Source organism: Amblyraja radiata, unplaced genomic scaffold (genome assembly GCF_010909765.2).
Source record: "Amblyraja radiata isolate CabotCenter1 unplaced genomic scaffold, sAmbRad1.1.pri scaffold_369_ctg1, whole genome shotgun sequence".
Lineage (NCBI taxonomy): Eukaryota > Metazoa > Chordata > Chondrichthyes > Rajiformes > Rajidae > Amblyraja > Amblyraja radiata.
Window position 1 is genome coordinate 171,775 of NW_022630511.1, and position 21,410 is coordinate 193,184.

Below are 21,410 nucleotides of genomic sequence, written 5' to 3' on the forward strand. Positions count from 1 at the left end.
GGAGGGTAGTGTCTTGTGTTCTGTGTCTTGTGTCTACTGTTTGTGGGTAAGGGTGTCTGTTTAGTGTTCAGCCATGAGCGAATGGCGGTGCGGGCTCGACGGACCTGGTGGTCTACTCTCGCACCTACTTTCTATGATTCTATGATTCTATGATCAATTATACCGGTGCCCAAGAAGAGTAAGGTGACGTGCCTCAATGACTATTGACCAGTAGCACTAACGCCGGTGGTGATGAAGTGCTTTGAGAGGTTGATCATGGAGCAAATCAACTCCTACATCGACAAAAACCTGGACCCACTGCAGTTCGCGTACCGCCACAACAGATCAACGGTGGATGCGATCTCGCTGGCCCTCCACTCCGCACTGGACCACTTGGACAACAAAAACTCATATGTCAGGCTGTTATTCATTGATTACAGCTCGGCATTTAACACAATCATCCCCTCCAAACTGGTTACCAAACTCGCAGAACTGGGTCTCTGCGCATCCCTCTGCAACTGGATCCTTGACTTCCTCGTCCACAGACCACAGTCTGTTCGTATTGGTGGAAATGTGTCAGCCACAATAACAATCAGCACGGGAGCACCTCAAGGCTGCGTGCTCAGCCCCCTGCTGTACTCACTCTATACCCATGACTGCGTAGCGAACCACAGTGCGAACTCCATCATCAAGTTCGCTGACGACACCACTATTGTGGGGCGTATCACTGATGGGGATGAGTCAGAGTACAGAAGAGAGTTCGAGCAACTGTCCATATGGTGCCAGCGCAATAACCTGGCCCTCAACACCAGCAAACCAAGGAACTGATTGTGGACTTTGGAAGGAGTAGGAGGGGGACCCACAGCCCCATTTATATCAACGGGTCGATGGTTGAAAGGGTCAAGAGCTTCAAATTCCTGGGCGTGCACATCTCTGAAGATCTTTCCTGGTCCGAGAACACTAATGCAATCATCAAAAAAGCACATCAGCGCCTCTACTTCCTGAGAAGATTACGGAGAGTCGGATTGTCAAGGAAGACTCTCTCTAACTTCTACAGGTGCACAGTCGAGAGCATGCTGACCGGTTGCATCGTGGCTTGGTTCGGCAATTTGAGCGCCCTGGAAAGGAAAGACTACAAAAAGTTGTAAACACTGCCCAGTCCATCATCGGCTCTGACCTTCCTTCCATCGAGGGGATTTATCGCAGTCGCTGCCTCAAAAAGGCTGGCAGTATCATCAAAGACCCACACCATCCTGGCCACACACTCATCTCCCTGCTACCTTCAGGTAGAAGGTACAGGAGCCTGAAGACTGCAACAACCAGGTTCAGGAATAGTTACTTCCCCTCAGCCATCAGGCTATTAAACCTGGCTCGGACAAAACTCTGATTATTACCAACCACTTTCTGTTATTTGCACTATCAGTTTATTTATTCATGTGTGTATATATTTATATCATGGTATATGGACACATTTATCTGTTTTGTAGTAAATGCCTACTATTTTCTGTGTGCTTAAGCAAAGCAAGAATTTCATTGTCCTACACAGGGACACATGACAATAAACTAACTTGAACTTGAACTTGAAAGGCCTGTTAATACATTCTTAAACATGGAAAAACAGGTGCAGGAGTAGGCTATTCAGCCCTTCAAGCCAGCACCGCCATTCAATGTGATCATGACTGATCATCCCCAATCAGTACCCCGTTCCTGCCTTCTCCCCATATCCCTTGATTCCGTTAGCCCTAAGAACTAAATCTAACTCTCTCTTGAAAACATCCAGTGAATCGGCCTCCACTGCCCTCTGTGGCAGAGATTTCCACAGATTCACAACTCTCTGGGTGAAAACAATTTTCCTCATCTCAGTCCTAAATGGCCGACCCCTTATTCTTAAACTGTGATCCCTGGTTCTGGACTGCCCCAATATGGGGAACATTTTTCCTGCATCTAGCCTTTCCGATCCTTGAAGAATTTTACATGTTTCTACAAGATTTCGTCTCATCCGTCCCAGTGGATACAAGCCCAGTCGACCCATTCTTTCATTTCATTTCATTGCACAGTAGAGAGCATGCTGACCGGTTGCATCGTGGCTTGGTTCGGCAACTTGAGCGCCCTGGAGCGGAAAAGACTACAAAAAGTAGTAAACACTGCCCAGTCCATCATCGGCTCTGACCTTCCTTCCATCGAGGGGATTTATCGCAGTCGCTGCCTCAAAAAGGCTGGCAGTATCATCAAGGACCCACACCATCCTGGCCACACACTCATCTCCCCGCTACCTTCAGGTAGAAGGTACAGGAGCCTGAAGACTGCAACAACCAGGTTCAGGAATAGCTACTTCCCCACAGCCATCAGGCTATTAAACTCAACTGAAACTAATCTCTGAACATTAATAGTCCATTATCTGTTATTTGCACTTTATCAGTTTATTTATTCATGTGTGTATATATTTATATAATGGTATATGGACACACTGATCTGTTCTGTATTCAGTGCCTACTATGTTCTGTTGTGCTGAAGCAAAGCAAGAATGTCATTGTCCTATCTGGGACACATAGAAATTAGGTGCAGGAGTAGGCCATTCGGCCCTTCGAGCCTGCACCACCATTCAATATGATCATGGCTGATCATCCAACTCAGTATCCTGTGCCTGCCTTCTCTCCATACCCCCTGATCCCTTTAGCCACAAGGGCCACATCTAACTCCCTCTTAAATATAGCCAATGAACTGGCCTCAACTACCTTCTGTGGCAGAGAATTCCACAGATTCACCACTCTCTGTGTGTGAAAAAAAATGTTTTTCTCATCTCGGTCCTGAAAGATTTCCCCCTTATCCTTAAACTGTGTGGCCCCTTGTCCTGGACTTCCCCAACATCGGGAACAATCTTCCTGCATCTAGCCTGTCCGACCCCTTAAGAATGTTGTAAGTTTCTCTAAGATCCCCCCCTCAATGACAATAAACTCTCTTGAATCCTGAAACTGAACTAAATTAACTTGTGAAGAAGGGAGATGTGAGTGTACGACGGTGCCAGCCTGATCACATCGCTCACCTCTCTGCGTTCGTGAGGTTCCGGGCCTCCTGGATGATTTCCTGAAGGAGCACTGTGACGTTATCTGTAAAAGCCAATAGCAGCCGGTCAGCTGAAGGAATCGCAGGGCCTCAGGCGCAACCCTCTTGCCGCCCCATGTTCAATGTCCGCAATGTCCGGGACGGAGGCTGCCCATACCATCCCGCACACAAACCAACCTCCCCTTCCATCGACTCCTCACGCTGCCTCGGCAAGGCCAGCAGCATCATCAAGGACCAGTCTCACCCCCCCGGTCATTCCCTCTTCTCCCCTCTCCCATCGGGCAAGAGGTACAGAAGTGTGAAAATCAACACACACCTCCAGATTCAGGGACAGTTTCTTCCCGGCTGTTATCAGGCAACTGAACCATCCTGCCACAACCAGAGAGCGGTCCTGAACTACTATCTACCTCATTGGAGACCCTCGGACTATCCTTGATGGGACTTTACTGGCTGATATTTTGCTTGGCTAGTCTACACCCCAGCGGTATGAACATTGACTTCTCCAATTTCAGGTAGTCCCTGCTTTCTCCCTCCTTCCCCTCCCCTTCCCAGCTCTGAGACAGCCCACTGTCTCCGCCTCTTCCTTTCTTCTTCCCGCCCCCCCCCCACATCAGTCTGAAGAAGGGTCTCGACCCAAAACGTCACCTACTCCTTTTCTCCATAGATGCTGCCTCACCCGCTGAGTTTCTCCAGCATTTTTTGTCCACCTCCGACTATCCTTGATCGGACTTTACTGGCTTTACCTTGCACTAAACGTTATTCCCTTTATCCTGTACCTGTACACTGTGGACGGCTCGATTGTAATCATGTGTTGTCTTTCCGCTGACTGGTTAGCGCGCAACAAAAGCTTTCCACTGTACCTCGGTACACGTGACAATAAACTAAACTGTAACTGAACTGAAACCGCCCAGATTCGGCAAGGGCGGCACGGTGGCGTAGCGGGTAGAGTTGCTGCCTCACAACACCAGAGACCAGGGTTCGATCCTGACTACGGGTGCTGTCTGTACGGAGTTTGTACGTTCTCCCCGTGACCTGCGTGGGTTTTCACCAGGTGCTCCGGTTTCCTCCCACACTCCAAAGACGTAGATTAAGTGGCTTCGGTAAAGATGTACATCGTACCAGTGTGTGTAGGATTGTGCCTGTGTAAAGGGTGAATGCTGGCCGGCAGGGACCCAGTGGGCCGAAGGGCCAGTTTTCCAAGCTGCCCCTCAAAACTAAACTAAACTAAATCCCAGATAGACTCAGCGAGTCAGGCAGCATCTCTGGAGAAAAGGAATAGGCAATGTTTCAGGTTGTGATCCTTCTTCAGACAGAGCATCAGGGGAGAGGGAATCGAGGGGCTGTTTCAACGCTACATGAGTCTTTGACTAGGTTCAAGGTGAAGGGGAAAAGATTTAATAGGAATCTGAGGGGTAACTTTTTCACAAGCTGGAACAAGCTGCCAGATGAGGTAGTTGAGGCTGAGACTATCCCAACGTTTAAGAAACAGTTAGACAGGTACATGGATAGGACATGTTTGGAGGGATATGGTCCAAGTGCAGGCAGGTGGGACTAGTGTAGCTGGGACATGTTGGCCGGTGTGGGCAAGTCGGGCCGAAGAGCCTGTTTCCACGCTGTATCACTCTATGACTGTGACTCCAATCCACGGAGCAGGATCCAAAACATGAGGCCAGATCTCTTTCCTGCAGTGATACTCTTTGGACTGTGGCTTTAAGGCCAATTCAGTTGAAAATTCCCTGTAGCTGGTTTGAGGTGGAATCTAGTAAAAGGCCTGTCCCATTTGGACGACCTAATCCACGAGTTTAGAAGACCCTAGAATGAGGTGAAAAAAAGTAAAAGACCTCCTATGACCATGTCTACGACCTCCTACAACTATGTCTACCACCTCCTACGACTATGTCTACCACCTCCTACGACTATGTCTACGACCTCCTCCGACTATGTCTACGACCTCCTACGACATGTCTACGACCTCCTACGGCATGTCTACAACCTCCTACGACAATGTCTATGACATCCTACGACTATGTCTACGACCTCCTACGACTATGTCTATGACCTCCTACGACTATGTCTATGACCTCCTACGACTATGTCTATGACCTCCTACGACAATGTCTACGACCTCCTATGACAATGTCTACGACCTCCCACGACATGTCTACGACCTCCTACGACAATGTCTATGACCTCCTACGACATGTCTACGATCTCCTACGACTATGTCTACCACCTCCTACAACTATGTCTACCACCTCCTACGACCCCCCTCGACCTTAGTCTTCCACACCTAAGACCAACTACGACTAGCAACGAGTGGAAAATGATCACATGATAAAATGATGTTACGTTTGCATTTTTTTTCTCGGGACAGTTACCGACCTACCTACGACCTACCTACGACTACCATCACGACCTACTATGACCTACCTACGAGTAAACTAGTATCAATTTTTTCCATGCCAAACTTTTTTTTACTTGTGGACATTTTGGATCAGGCTGGAAAAAACGCCGCAACCTACTTGAGGCCACGAGTACGCGGAGACCACTCACGAGCACGAGGAAGAGTTACGAAGACCTCCTGCGTCCTCGAGGCGACTATGCTGCGAGTATGAGTCAGTTAGGTGGTGAAAGTGGGACAGGGGGTTTAGAGTCTCGACCCAAAACATCATCCACTCCTTTTCTCCAGAAATGCTGCCTGTCCCGTTGAGTTACTCCAGGTTTTGTGTCTACGGTTTAAACTAGCATCTGCAGCTCCTTCCTACACATGTAGTAATTTGGTTTATTTACCCAGGGGGTACATTTGTTGATGCTGGATTTGCACAAATTTTTTCTTATTTTCTCGTTTAAGAATAAGGGGTAAGCCATTTAGAACGGAGACGAGGAAACACTTTTTTCTCACAGAGAGTTGTGATTCTGTGGAATTCTCTGCCTCTGAGGGCGGTGGAGGCCGGTTCTCTGGATGCTTTCAAGAGAGAGCTAGATAGGGCTCTTAAAGATAGCGGAGTCAGGGGATATGGGGGGAAGGCAGGAACGGGGTACTGATTGGGGATGATCAGCCATGATCACATTGAATGGCGGTGCTGGCTCGAAGGGCCGAATGGTCTACTCCTGCACCTGTTGTCTATTAACTGACTGACTGACTGTGTTTGGTTCTGGTATACCGGTATCTGTTCATCATTAGTTGTTCCGAAATAAGTGAAATAATATTGTTACGTGCTGTTGAAGTTGCCTGGGGTAAACGGGACGAAAAAGGTTGGGAACCCCTGGTTTAGAGATACAGCGCGGAAATAGGCCCCTTCGGCCTACCGGGTCCACGCCCAACCAGCGATCCCCGCACACTAGCACTACCCTAAACACCCACTAGAGACAGTTTTTACATTTTTACCAAGCCAATTAACCTACAAACCTGCACGTCTTTGGAGTGTGGGAGGAAACCGGAGCGCCCGGAGACAACCCACGCAGGTCACGGGGAGAACGTGCAAACCCCGTACAGACAGCACCCGTGGCCGGGATGGAACCCGGGTCTCTGGCGCTGTGAGGCGGCAACTCTACCGCTGCGCCACCGTGACGCCCAATGAACAGATATTTTAACAAATTGGAGGAGCAGCACCTCATATTCCGCTTGGGCAGTTTACACCCCAGCGGTATGAACATTGACTTCTCCAATTTCAGGTAGTCCCTGCTTCCTCCCTCCTTCCCCTCCCCTTCCCAGCTCTCCCACAGCCCACTGTCTCCGCCTCTTCCTTTCTTCTTCCCGCCCCCCCCCCCCTCCACATCAGTCTGAAGAAGGGTCTCGACCCGAAACGTCGCCTATTCCTTCGCTCCATAGATGCTGCCTCACCCGCTGAGTTTCTCCAGCATTTTTGTCTACCTTAGATATTTTAACAGATAGGTTTTGGCGACATTTTAGCTCCTGATATTTGGGCGCCCGGTACAGAGGGGTGGGGAGGGTCGGAAGGGGGGGGGGGAAATCTCCCTCTCCGTCTGCTCCTGCGCCTGGCCAAGATGGCCGTTCACAGGTCCAGGCAGCAGGCATTCGACAGTCGCACCAGAGTCGGCTGTCCACCCCTCTTCCCGGGCCGATGTCCGTGTCCCTGGAGCGGGAACACGCAGTGTCCACGGGGAATGTGGACGCCTTCCGTGAACGCTGGTGATCGAGTGTATTGTTGATAAAGATGGCCATATATTAATCTGATGTTTGATCGTGTTAATACTCTGAACGGTTATATTTGTTTTGAATAAAAATATTTGTCGAATACATTTTTTTTAAAAAGGAACAGATATCGCTTTCAATAACAATCAGTGGAAGGTATTAATAGCAAACTGCTGGCGTGCTACAACATTAGCATGACATGAATACTAAATCCCATCATCTCTGTCTCTTGGCAGCCCTGGGACTGCAATACCACAATCTGTACAAATTATTTAATAAGGAATTGTCAAGTACAATATATTTCCGAAGCTCGGAGACACAAAGAACTGCAGATGCTGGTTTTTAGGAAACATCTGAGCAGGCACAGGTTTAGAGGGAAACGGGCCCAACGCAGGCAGGTGGGACTAGTGTGGATGGGGCATGTTGGCCGGTGTGGGCACGTTGGGCCGAAGGGCCTGTTTCCACGCTGCAAGGCTCAAAATGCTGGACACTTGTCGTGGAGTCATTGTTTCTCTCCAGAGATGCTGCACCCAGGCCCCGCAGAGTTACTCCAGCATTTTGTGTCTATCTTTGGTGTAAACCGGCATCTGCAGTTCCTTCCCGCGCGCTAAACCAAACTTTCATTACCTAAATGGGTGAAGAGGTTCTTGGCAACTTGGAGCAGCGCCTGCGGAGAGAGAGAGAGATAGAAAGAGAGATAGAGATAAAGGGAGAGGGAGAGAGGGAGAGGGAGAGGGAGAGGGAGAGGGAGAGGGAGAGAGGGAAGAGGGAGAGGGAGAGGGAGAGGGAGAGGGAGAGGAGAGGGAGAGGGAGAGGAGAGGGAGAGGGAGAGGAAGAGGGAGAGGGAGAGGGAGAGGGAGAGAGGGATAGAGGGATAGAGGGATAGAGCGGAGAGAGGGAGAGAGGAGAGAGGGAGAGAGGGAGAGGGAGAGGGAGAAGAGGGAGAGGATGAGAGGGAGCGAGAGGGAGAGAGAGGGAGGGAGAGAGGGAGGGAGAGGGAGGGAGAGGGGAGAGAGGGGAGGGGAGGGAGAGGGGGAGGGGAGAGGGGAGAGGGAGAGAGGGAGAGAGGGAGAGGAGAGAGGGAGAGAGGAGAGAGGAGAGAGGGAGAGGAGAGAGGGAGAGGGAGAGGAGAGAGGGAGAGGGAGAGGGAGAGGAGAGAGGGAGAGGGAGAGGGAGAGGGAGGGGGAGAGGGAGAGAGGAGAGGGAGAGGGAGAGAGATTAGCTCCGGTGATTGGGTGTGGGGAGAGGTGATGGGAGGTTTGTCATCTCCACAGTAACATCCCATAGGCCGTTTGACATTCTCCCCCCGGCCTTGCCCCAAATGTTCCAGTCTCACATCCCAGAGGCAGAGCAGTCTGCTCCAGACAACACACACATGCACACGCACACACACACACACACACACGCACACGCACACGCACACACACACGCACACACACGCACACCGCACACAGCACACTAACACACACACACACACGCACACCCACACACGCACACACATGATCTGGCTCAAGGATTTGGGGTGGGGAGGGGGTCATGGGACGAGAGGGGGGAGAAGGGAACAGTCGGTGGAGAAAGCATGGGGTGAAGGGTGAGGAGTAAGGGAGGAGGGAGAAAGAGGGGGGAGGAGAGCGAGGGTAGGGGGGGTGGGGGCGAGCTGACCTGACACTCGATCTTGAGTTTTTGCTCCTTCTGCACGGACATGGTGCTGGTGAGCACGGTGCCGGTGAAACGGAAACAGTGCCGGATAATCTGCTCGTCCATCGATGTGTAGCTGTGGGAGAGAGAGAGAGAGAGAGAGAGAGGGGGGGCAGTGGAGGGGCTGGCACTGGCACTGGGATAGCCCCCTCCCCACATCACCCCCCAACCCACCCTTCAAACGCCCTCTCCCCACCCCAGCCAACCACAACCTCCCCCCCCACACAAACACAACTACGAAACATCCCTAACACCTCAACCCACACCCCACATCCATAGAACATCGAAAAGAAAAGAAAAAAACACGAAAAACCCAAAAACACAAAGCTACAAGGCACAACCAGACAAGAACCCGAAAATCAAACAGCAGAAAGGCAAAGAAAAAGGAAGGCCAAACACGAAAAGAGGACAAAGGGGGAACAGAAAAAACACGAAAACATCCACCCAAGAAAATAGCCAAAAATAAGGCAACACTACAAAAAACAAAGAAAAAAATAAAATAAACAGAAAAAAAAAGAAAACACAAACCACACACCCAAAATCACACCCAAAAAACAAACTCCCCAAACCCTACACAAAACCACAAAAAATACCAACCCCCCTCATTCCCCCCCACTAAACCCCCGAAAAAAACCCACCCCTCCACACCCTCATTCCCAAAAAATCAAACCCCTAACAAACCCCACCCCCTCCACACCCCCCTCCCCTTCACACCCCCACCTCAACCCCTACCCTACACCCCACCCCCTCCACACCCCCCCTCATTCCCCCACCTCAACTCCCCCCTCCTCAAACCCCCCCTCCTCCACCCCACCCATTCCACACCCTCAACCCCCCCTCACCCCCACTCGCTTCCCTCACCCCCCTCCCCAGAGAGGGGCAGAGAGCGGGGGATCGGAGGGATAGTGAGTGAAGGATATGGGGGAAAGAATTGGAGAGGGGCAAAGGGAGGGACAGAGCGAGAGGAAGAGAGAGGGGGGAGAGAGGGAAAGGGAGGTAGATACTAGAGTCGCCAACTGTCCCGTATTAGCCGGGACATCCCGTATTTTGGGCCTCAATTGGTTTGTTCCGTACAGGACCGCCCTTGTCCCGTATTTGACCGCTACTACTCGGGTCGAGGGGGCTGTCGGGTCGGAGCGCCGCGTCCGGCCTCGCCTCACCCGTCCCGACGTAGTGCAGCCCGTGGAGTGCAGCAGCAGCAGCAGCAGCAGCAGCACCAGCCCCTCGCCCGTGGCCCCGTCGGTCGGTCGGCAGCCCGGCCAGCTGTCCGACCTTCGGGCCTTCGCTGACCGCCGACACCACCACCACCCCTCCTTCTCACGGCCGATCATCGGTTCACGAGTTGGACGGGGCGCCGGACTTTGCGCGCGGCCCCCGGGCCAAAACCCCTCAGCTGGCCCGCCGGCTGGGCTTTGCGTGCAGTCCAGCACCCCGGGGCCAACTCATCATTCACCCAGCCACGGTCAACACAGTCGCTCAACGAATTGCCGTCGGGGAATTTGTCCCGTGTTTTGACCTGTTGTCCCTTATTTGGGAGTGAGGAAGTTGGCGAGCCTAGTGGAAAGGGAGAGGGGGGACTGAGAGCTAGTGGGAGAGGGAGAGCGATATGACTACCAATGCCATGTTACATTCACAACGTGTAAGAAACAGTTGGACAGGTACAGAGTTAGGACAGGTTTGGAGGGATATGGACCAAACGCGGGCAGGTGGGACTAGTGTAGCTGGGACATGATGGTCGGTGTGGGCAAGTTGGGCCGAAGGGCCTGTTTCCACACTGCATCCCTCTATACCTCTGGCTCTGGAGAGGGTCCAGAGGAGATTTACAAGAATGATCCCAGGAATGAGTGGGTTAACGTACGATGAGTGTTTGTCGGCACTGGGCCTGTACTCGCTGGAGTTTAGAAGGATGAGGGGACACCTCATTGAAACGTACAGAATAGTGAAAGGCCTGGATAGAGTGGATGTGGAGAGAATGTTTCCACTGGTGGGAGAGTCTAGGACCAGAGGGCACAGCCTCAGAATTAAAGTACGTTGTTTTAGGAAGGAGATGAGGAGGAATTTCTTCCGTCAGAGGGTGGTGAATCTGTGGAATTCTTTGCCACAGAAGGCTGTGGAGGCCAAGTCAGTGGCAGGGATAGATAGATTCTTGATCAGTACGGGTGTCAGGGGTTATGGGGAGAAGGCAGGAGGATGGGGTTAGGAGGGAGAGATAGATCAGCCATGATTGAATGGCGGAGCTGACTAGATGGGCCGAATGGCCTAATTCTACTCTTCGAACTTAGGAACTTATGAACATGAGCACAGGAACAGAATTAAAGGACGCTCTTTTAGGAAGGAGACGAGGGGGAATTTCTTCAGTCAGGGGGTGGTGAATCTGTGGAATTCTTTGCCACTGACGGCTATGGAGGCCAAGTCAGTGGATATATTACTTATGACTTTATGACACGTTGGCCGATGTGGGCGTGTTGGGCCGATGGGCCAGTTAGACCTTAGGCAATAGACAATAGGTGCAGGGATAGGCCATTCGGCCCTTCGAGCCAGCACCGCCATTCAATGTGATCATGGCTGATCGTCCCCCACTGTATCAGTCAATGACTCGCTGCGTTACGCCACTCACTGTCCGCCAGCTTTCTTGTTGAAGGCACATCCCAGAGCCACAAGTTGACCGGTGGCCCGGCACATGACAGGAACACACAACATGGAAACAACCTCGAAGCCCAGGATGCTGTTCAACTTCTTGTGTTGTTCCTGAAATCAGAAGGAAATCATCGTTGGCCTTAATGTTTAAGAAGGATCTGCAAAAATCGAAGGTAGACAAAAAATGCTGGGGAAACTCAGCGGGTGGGGCAGCATCTACGGAGCGAAGGAAAAGGTGACGTTTTTCGAGTCGAGACCCTTCTTCAGACTGATGTGGGGGTGGGGCGGGGGGCGGGAAGAAGAAAGGAAGAGGCGGAGACAGTGGGCTGTGGGAGAGCTGGGAAGGGGAGGGGAAGGAGGGAGAAAGCAGGGACTACCTGAAATTGGAGAAGTCAATGTTCATACCGCTGGGGTGTAAACTGCCCAAGCGGAATATGAGGTGCTGCTCCTCCAATTTGCGGTGGGCCTCACTCTGGCCACGGAGGAGGCCCAGGACAGAAAGGTCGGATTGGGAATGGGAGGGGGAGTTGAAGTGCTGGGCCACCGGGAGATCAGGTTGGCTATTGCGAACTGAGCGGAGGTGTCGGGCGAAGCGATCGCCAAGCCTGCGCTTGGTCACAGTTTAATTTGTCACGTGTACCGAGGTACAGTGAAAAGCTTTTGTTGCGCGCTAACCAGTCAGCGGAAAGACAATACATGATTACAATCGAGCCGCCCACAGTGTACAGATACAGGATAAATGGAATAACGTTTAGTGCAAGGTAAAGTCCGATCAAAGATAGTCCGAGGGTCGCCAATGAGGTAGATAGTAGTTCAGGACCGCTCTCTGGTTGTGGTGGGATGGTTCAGTTGCCTGATAACAGCCGGGAAGAAACTGTCCCTGAATCTGGAGGTGTGCGTTGGTTTTCACACTTCTGTACCTCTTGCCCGATGGGAGGGGGGAGAAGAGGGAGTGACCGGGGGGGTGAGACTGGTCCTTGATGATGCTGCTGGAATTTACGTCCATCAGCAGTTACTGACCTCCCCACCATCGAAGGGATCTATCGGAGTCTCTGTCTCAAAAAGGCAGCCAGCATCGTCAAAGACCCACACCATCCTGGCCACACATTCATGTCACCCGTGCCATCGGGAAGAAGGTACAGGAGCCTGTAAACTGTAACGTCCAGGTTCAGGTAACAGCTACTTCCCCACAGCCATCACGAGAACCTTAAATAAGCTCTGAACTACATGGACTTGGGTGCATTGGCTGAATCTTTTTGCACTATTATTGTTTTGTTGATTTAGTTTAGAAATACAGCGCAGGTACAGGTCCTTCGGCCCACCGGGACCGTGCTAACCAGCGATCCCCATACACTAACACTGCCCCACACACACAAGGGGCAATTTGTCATTGACACCAAGCCAATTGACCGACAAACCTGCGCGTCTTTGGAGTGTGGGAGGAAACCGAAGATCTCGGAGAAAACCCACGCAGGTCACGGGGAGAACGTGCAAACTCCGTACAGACAGCACCTGTAGTCGGGATCGAACCTGATCAAATCATAATCAACCCCGCTGACAAGGGAGGTGCCGTGGTAGTCTGGCGTGCTGACCTCTACCGGGCTGAGGCCAGGCGCCAACTCTCAGACACCTCCTCCTACTTATCCTTGGACCATGACCCCGCAGACGAGCACCAGGCCACTATCTCACACTATCTCACACACCATCACTGATTTCATCACTTGTGGCTGTCTGCCTTCCGCAGCCTCCAACCTCATCGTTCCCCAGCCCCGCACGGCCCAGTTTTAGCTTCTCCCCAAAATCCACCAACATTGTCTCTGCCTGCTCCTGTCCCATGGAATAATTTCCACGTAAGATTGTTAAGGGTTTGGACACGCTAGAGGCAGGAAACATGTCCCCGATGTTGGGGGAGTCCAGAACCAGGGGCCACACACAGTTTAAGAATAAGGGGAAAGCCATTTAATAATAATAATAATAATAATAATGGATGGGATTTATATAGCGCCTTTCTAATACTCAAGGCGCTTTACATCGCATTATTCATTCACTCCTCAGTCACACTCGGTGGTGGTAAGCTACTTCTGTAGCCACAGCTGCCCTGGGGCAGACTGATGGAAGCATGGCTGCCAATCTGCGCCTACAGCCCCTTCGACCACCACCAATCACTCACACACATTCACACACATTCACACACAGGCAAAGGTGGGTGAAGTGTCTTGCCCAAGGACACAACGACAGTATGCACTCCAAGCGGGATTCGAACCGGCTACCTTCCGTTTGCCAGCCGAACACTTAGCCCATTGTGCCATCTGTCATTTAGAACGGAGACGAGGAAACACTTTTTCTCACAGAGAGTTGTGAGTCTGTGGAATTCTCTGCTTCAGAGGGCGGTGGAGGCGGGTTCTCTGGATGCTTTCAAGAGAGAGCTGGATAGGGCTCTTAAAGGTAGCGGAGTCAGGGGATATGGGGAGAAGGCAGGAACGGGGTACTGATTGGGGATGATCAGCCATGATCACATTGAATGGCGGTGCTGGCTCAAAGGGCCGAATGGCCTCCTCCTGCACCTGTTGTCTATTGTAACTCGACTCCATCCTATCCCCCATGGTACAATCTCTCCCGACCGCTTTCCGAGCCCCCCCCCACTCGCTCATCTTTACTGTGAATGTTCAGTCACCTCTATCCCCCACCACGAGGGCCTTGAAGCCCTCCGTTTCCTCCTCGACCGCTGAACCATCCAATTTCCCTCCATCAACAGGCCCCTCTGCCAAGCGGAGCTGGTCCTCATAAGTAAGTAAGTTTATTGGCCAAGTATTCACATACAAGGAATTTGCCTTGGTGCTCCGCCCACAAGTAACAACATGACCTACAGTGACAGTTACGAATGACTCAGAAAACACTAAACATTAATAATAATAAAACATTAATGATAAAACACCATTGATCAAGCATGTGAACCAACAAAATACCAGATCAAAGGGAGGCTACAGATTTTTGGCTGTTGAGTAGAGCTACTACTCGTGGATAAAAGCTGTTTTTATGTCTGGCTGTGGCAGCTTTGACAGTCCGGAGTCGCCTTCCAGAGGGAAGTGATTCAAAGAGTTTGTGGCCAGGGTGAGAGGGGTCAGAGATGATCTTGCCCGCTCGCTTCCTGGCCCTTGCAGTGTACAGTTCATCAATGGAGGGAAGGTTGCAGCCAACAACCTTCTCAGCTGATCGGACGATTCGCTGCAGCCTCCAGGTGTCGTGCTTGGTGGCTGAGCCAAACCGGACCATGATGGAGAAGGTGAGGACAGACTCTACGATGGCCGTGTAGAATTGGACCACCATTGTCTGTGGCAGATTGTGCTTCCTCAGCTGCCGTAGGAAGTACATCCTCTGTTGTGGACTCTTATACATCGGTGAGACCAAACGCAGACTGGGCGATCGTTTTGCGGAACACCTCCGCTCAGTCCGCCTGAACCTAACTGATCTCCCGGTTTCCCAACACTTCAACTCCCCCTCCCATTCCCACACTGACCTTTCTGTCCAGGGCCTCCTCCATTGTCAGAGTGAGGCTAAACACAAATTGGAGGAACAGCACCTCATATTTCGCTTGGGCAGCTTCCACCCCAGCGGTATAAACATTGACTTCTCTAGCTTCAGGTAGCCCCGGCATTCCCTCTCTCCCATCCCTCCCCCACCCAAGTCACACCAGCTTCTCGTTCTCACCCAACAATCAGCTAACAATGGCCTGTTTCCTTTGTCATCATTACTTTTTTGTCTATCTTTCATTAATTTGTTATTTATCTCTCCATATCACCGTCTATATCTCTCGTTTCCCTTATTCCTAATCAGTCTGAAGAAGGGTCTCGACCTGAAACGTCACCCATTCCTTCTCTCCAGAGATGCTGCCTGTCCCGCTGAGTTACTCCAACATTTTTGTCTACGGGAGATAGGAGACGATGAAATAACCGGGGTGGGACAGGGACAAGTCTCTGATGATGTTGGTGGGGGGATGGGGGGAGGGATGGGGGGTGTGTGCGGAGGATGGGTGGGGGGGGGGGGGGACGGAGAGAGAGGGGACGCAAAGGTTACTTGAAGTTAGAGAAGTCAATGTTCATACCGCTGCGGTGTGAGCTGCCCAAGTGAAATATGAGGTGCTGCTCCTCCAATTTGCGGTGGGCCTCACTCTGACAATGGAGGAGGCCCATATAAAAAGGACTGGACAAGCTAGATACAGGAAAAATGTTCCCAATGTTGGGCGAGTCCAGAACCAGGGGCCACACAGTCTTAGAATAAAGGGGTAAGGCCATTTAAAACTGAGGTGAGAAAAAACTTTTTCACCCAGAGAGTTGTGAATTTATGGAATTCCCTGCCACAGAGGGCAGTGGAGGCCAAATCACTGGATGGATTTAAGAGAGAGTTAGATAGAGCTCTCGGGGCTAGTGGAGTCAAGGGATATGGGGAGAAGGCAGGCACAGGTTATTGATTGGGGACGATCAGCCATGATCACAATGAGTGGTGGTGCTGGCGCGAAGGGCCGAATGGCCTCCTCCTGCACCTATTTCCTATGTTTCTATGACAGACAGGTCAGTGTGGGAATGGGAGGGGGGGGGTTAGAAACATAGCAAAAATAAGTGCCTATTAAGTTTGTTCCCACTCAGGTTAGACCTATGTCTTCCGGTTTTCGATTATCCCACTGTGGATAAAAGGCTCTGCGCATTCATCCCATCTCTTCCCACCGGGAGGAAGGAGACAAAATGTTTAAGAATGAACCGCAGATGCTGGTAAATCGACGGTAGACAAAAATGCTGGAGAAACTCAGCGGGTGAGGCAGCATCTATGGAGCGAAGGAAATAGGCGACGAAACGTCGCCTATTTCCTTCGCTCCATAGATGCTGCCTCACTCGCTGAGTTTCTCCAGCATTTTTGTCTACGGGAGATAGGAGATGATGGAATGACCGGGGTGGGACAGGGACAAGTCGGCTACTTTTCCGAGGTAGCGTGAAGTGTAGACGGAGTTGATGGTGAGGAGTCTGTCCATGTTCTAAGATACGGTGAAAAATATTTATTCCCATGCTACCTTAGACAATAGACAATAGGTGCAGGAGGAGGCCATTCGGCCCTTCGAGCCATCACCGTGATCATGGTTGATCATCCCCAATCAGTACCCCGTTCCTGCCTTCTCCCCATATCCCCTGACTCCGCTATCTTTAAGAGCCCTATCTAGCTCTCTCTTGAAAGCATCCAGAGAACCGGCCTCCACCGCCCTCTGAGGCAGAGAATTCCACAGACTCACAACTCTCTGTGAGAAAAAGTGTTTCCTCGTCTCCGTTCTAAATGGCTTACCCCTTATTCTTAAACTGTGTGTGGCCCCTGGTTCTGGACATCCCCCAACATCGGGAACATGTTTCCTGCCTCTAGCAATTTCTTTCCAAGCCCTTAACAATCTTATGTGTTTCAATGTGATCATCCCCAATCAGTACCCCGTTCCTGCCTTCTCCCCCATAGGATCCCTTGATTCTAGAAACATAGAAATTAGGTGCAGGAGTAGGCCATTCGGCCCTTCGAGCCTGCACCGCCATTCAATATGATCATGGCTGATCATCCAACTCAGTATCCCGTACCTGCCTTCTCTCCATACCCTCTGATCCCCTTAGCCACAAGGGCCACATCTAACTCCCTCTTAAATATAGCCAATGAACTGGCCTCAACTACCTTCTGTGGCAGAGAGTTCCAGAGCTCCATACCCTCTGATTCCGTTTGTTAAAGTGTGATCGCTGGTCAGCGCGGACTCGGTGGGCCGAAGGGCCGGATTCTAAAACTAAACCGTAGCAGCGGGACTGGTAAATACTCACGGGAGTGATGTCATTCACGGTGATGACCTTGTTGGAGGGGTTAGGCTGGTCCAAGTGAGCAAGCGACAGCTATTAACCGAGTGAGAGAGAAAGAGAGATGATTAGACGGTGAGAAGATGTGAGATCATGTGAAACGACACCCATTCCTTCAGGATGTCATCGGCCCCCCCCCCCCGCGGACTATAACACCCTGAAGCCGCGGTCTCCGGTAACAAAGTGGCGATTCGGGACCTCCAAGCCGCGGAGTGTGTACCCCCGCCCCGACGTCGGAGTTTGGATCATCCCGACGAGAGGCTCAGACTCTCTCTCACACCGCCCGCTGCTGAAAGACTCATCCATGCCTTCATCTCCTCCCGACTGGACTACTGCAACTCACTTCTCCTTGGCATCAGCTCCACCTACATCAACCGACTCCAACTGCTCCAGAACGCAGCCGCCCGACTTATCACCCACACCAAATCCTGGCATCACATCACTCCAGTCCTCAAACAACTTCCCATCTCCCACCGGATCACCTACAAAATCCTGATCCTCACCTACAAAGCCCTCCACCATCTGGCCCCTCCCCCATATCTCACTGACCTCCTCTCCCCCTACCAACCCTCACGGCCCCTCAGATCCACATCAGCCGGTCTCCTCTCCATCCACAAGTCCAACCTCCGCAGTTTTGGGGACAGAGCCTTCTCCAGGGCAGCTCCCAGGCTCTGGAACTCCCTCCCCCAACTGATCCGCAATTCCGTGTCCCTCACCATCTTCCAGTCCCGCCTCAAGACCCATCTCTTCACCTCTGCCTATCCTTAGCCCCACGTCCCCCTCCCTTTTCATCTGTGCATTAATTGCCTCATACTGTGTTTTGTATTGAATTCTGTCTTTACTTTGTGTACTAGTCATGTCTCTACTATTTATTTCATTCCCCTTACATGTTTTTCCTCTACATGCTCAATTTTTGTAAGGTGTCCTTGAGACTCTTGAAAGGCGCCCATAAATAAAATTTATTATTATTATTATTATCATCCCAACGAGAGGCTCCCGTACATCGGGACGTCCGTAGCGGCGACTACGGAGGGTCCGTGGCCCCGACCACGGGTGAACTAAGGAGGAGGACTGGCTGAACTTTGTTACCTTCCACCACAGTGAAGAATGCTGTGGTGGATGTTTGTGTTCAATCTTATTGTGTATTGTGTGTTCTTTTTATGTGTATCGCTGCTGGCAAATTCATTTCACTGCACCTTCGGGTGCAGGTGACGAATACAATTGACTTTGACCTTCTCCCTCCAGAGACGCCGCCTGTCCCGCTGAGTTACTCCAGCATTTCGTGCATATCTTCGAGAAGATGTGAGAGTGCACTTGAGCCAAGCACAAAGTGCCGGAGGAACTCAGCGGGTAGGGCAGTGCCTGTGGAGAGGAGGGAATGGACAGGCGACGTTTCAGGTCAGGACCCTTCTTCAGATTACCAAAATGGCGCCCAACCCAGGCGTATATTTGCGCACCCGCCACAGAGGCAGATGTACAGACAATAGGTGCAGGAGTAGGCCATTCGGCCCATCGAGCCAGCACCGCCATTCTATATGATCATGGCTGATCATCCTCAATCAGTACCCCGTTCCTGCCTTCTCCCCATATCCCCTGACTCCGCTATCTTTAAGAGCCCTATCTAGCTCTCTCTTGAAAGTATCCAGAGAACCGGCCTTCACTGCCCTCTGAGGCAGAGAATTCCACAGACTCACAACTCTCTGGGTGAAAAAGTGTTTGGACACGCTAGAGGCAGGAAACATGTTCCCGATGTTGGGGGAGTCCAGAACCAGGGGCCACAGTTTAAGAATAAGGGGAAAGCCATTTAGAACGGAGACGAGGAAACACCTCTTCACACAGAGAGTTGTCAGTCTGTGGAATTCTCTGCCTCAGAGGGCGGTGGAGGCCGGTTCCCTGGATACTTTCAATAGAGAGCAAGATACGGCTCTTTAAGATAGCGGAGTCAGGGGATATGGGGAGAAGGCAGGAACGGGGTACTGATTGTGGATGATCAGCCATGATCACATTCAATGGCGGTGCTGGCTCGAAGGGCTGAATGGCCTCTACTCCTGCACCTATTGTCTATGTTTGTACGTTTCTATGATGCTTGCACTGAGCTGTATAGGACAATGAACTCCACTGTACCTTGGAACACGTGCCAAATAAAGAACCTCATCATACCATCCGAAGAAGGGTCTTGACCAGGAAAGGTCGCCTATTCCTTCGCTCCATAGATGCTGCCTCACCCACTGAGTTCCTCCAGCATTTTTGTCTACCACCATACCAGGTATCTCTTTGGAAACTTACCGGGAAGAGTATCTCTTCATCCAGCACCTTCTCTCCGACCACCTGTGATTGAAAAAATACATCAGAGCACAGTCAAAAACTTCCTCTTCAATGGTCCACATTAGTTTCAGTTTAGTCTATTGTCACATGTACCGAGGTACAGTGAAAAGCTTTTGTTGCGCGCTAACCAGTCAGCGGAAAGACAACACATGATTACAATCGAGCCGTCCACAGTGTACAGATACAGGATAAAGGGAATAACGTTTATTACTTATTATGTTTGCTCTAAACGATATTCCCTTTACCCTGTATCTGTAGCTCTCTCTTGAAAGTATCCAGGGAACCGGCCTCCACCGCCCTCTGAGGCAGAGAATTCCACAGACTCACCACTCTCTGTGCGAAAATCGTCTCCGTTCTAAATGGCTTGCACCTTATTCTTAAACTGTGTGGCCCCTGATTCTGGATTCCCCCAACATCGGGAACATGTTTCCTGCCTCTAGTGTGTCCAAACCCTTAATAATCTAATAACCCTAATTATTTCCTTCGCTCCATAGATGCTGCTGCACCCGCTGAGTTTCTCCAGCAATTTTGTGTACCTTAATAATCTTATATGTTTCAATAAGATGCCCTCTCATCCTTCTAAACTCCAGAGTGTACAAACCCAGCCGCTCCATTATCTCAGCATATGACAGTCCCGCCATCCCGGGAATTAACCTTGTAAACCTACGCTGCACTCCCTCAATAGCAAGAACGTCCTTCCTCAAGTTAGGGGACCAAAACTGCACACAATACTCCAGGTGTGGTCTCACTAGGGCCCTGTACAACTGCAGAAGGACCTCTTTGCTCCTATACTCAACTCCTCTTGTTATGAAGGCCAACATGCCATTGGCTTTCTTCACTGCCTGCTGTACGGTGGCACAGCGGTAGAGTTACGTACCATGGACGTACACGCAACTGGGGATACATGGGGCTACTGTGGACAGGGTGAGCAGCTTTAAATACCAGGGAGTCCACATCACAGAGGATCTGACATGGACATCACACACTGCCGCACTGATGAGTAAGGCAAGGCAGCTCCTTCACCACCTCAGGGAACTGAGGAAATTCACAGTCTCTCTGTGGATCCTTCAATCCTTCTACCCTGGGGCTGTAGAAAGCATCTTGTCCGGCAACATCACAATCTGGTTGGGGAACAGCTCTGCCCAGGATAGGAAGGCTCTGCAGAGAGTAGTGCGTTCGGCCGAACGCGCTATGGGAACTACACTCACCCCCCTGCAGGACCTATACACCAGGAGGGGCAGATCCAGAGCCAGCAACATTATGGGGGGCCCCTACCCCCCCAGTAACGGACTGTTCCAGCTGCTACGGTCAGGCAAACGTCTCCACTGTCACGCTGTGAGAACAGAGAGGATGAGACGGAGTTTCTTCCCACAGGCCATCAGGACTGTAAACTCTGATCCCACCAGGGCGTAAATACTGTTGTGTCTTATTTTTAAATGTAAATACTAGTTCTGTTCTGTTCTGTAGTTTTTGCACAATCCCGCAGGCATTGCCACTTTCATTTCACTGTACATCCTGTATGTGCGTGTGACAAATAAACTTGACTTGACGACTTGCTGCCTTACAGCGCCGGAGACCCAGGCTCGATCCCGACCATGGGTGCTGTCTGTACGGAGTCTGCATGTTCACAAGTTATCGGAGTATAATTAGGCCATTCGGCCCATCCAGTCCACTCCGCCATC

The 21,410-nt window shown here is 51.2% G+C and overlaps 1 protein-coding gene across 1 annotated transcript in view; it reads right to left on the bottom strand.

The window, feature by feature from the left end:
• The window catches only part of pde2a (phosphodiesterase 2A), a 39,728-nt gene extending 19,996 nt beyond the window's left edge, over positions 1-19,732 (bottom strand). The window contains exons 1-6 of the mRNA XM_033016643.1: positions 19,690-19,732; positions 17,371-17,439; positions 11,514-11,644; positions 8,861-8,972; positions 7,826-7,865; positions 3,023-3,086 (exon numbers count right to left, since the gene is read on the bottom strand). Of these exons, the coding sequence (XP_032872534.1) occupies positions 3,023-3,086; positions 7,826-7,865; positions 8,861-8,972; positions 11,514-11,596 (299 nt within the window). The 5' untranslated portion in view covers positions 11,597-11,644; positions 17,371-17,439; positions 19,690-19,732. The remainder of the gene's footprint in view (positions 1-3,022; positions 3,087-7,825; positions 7,866-8,860; positions 8,973-11,513; positions 11,645-17,370; positions 17,440-19,689) is intronic.
• Between the last annotated feature and the right edge of the window lie 1,678 nt (positions 19,733-21,410).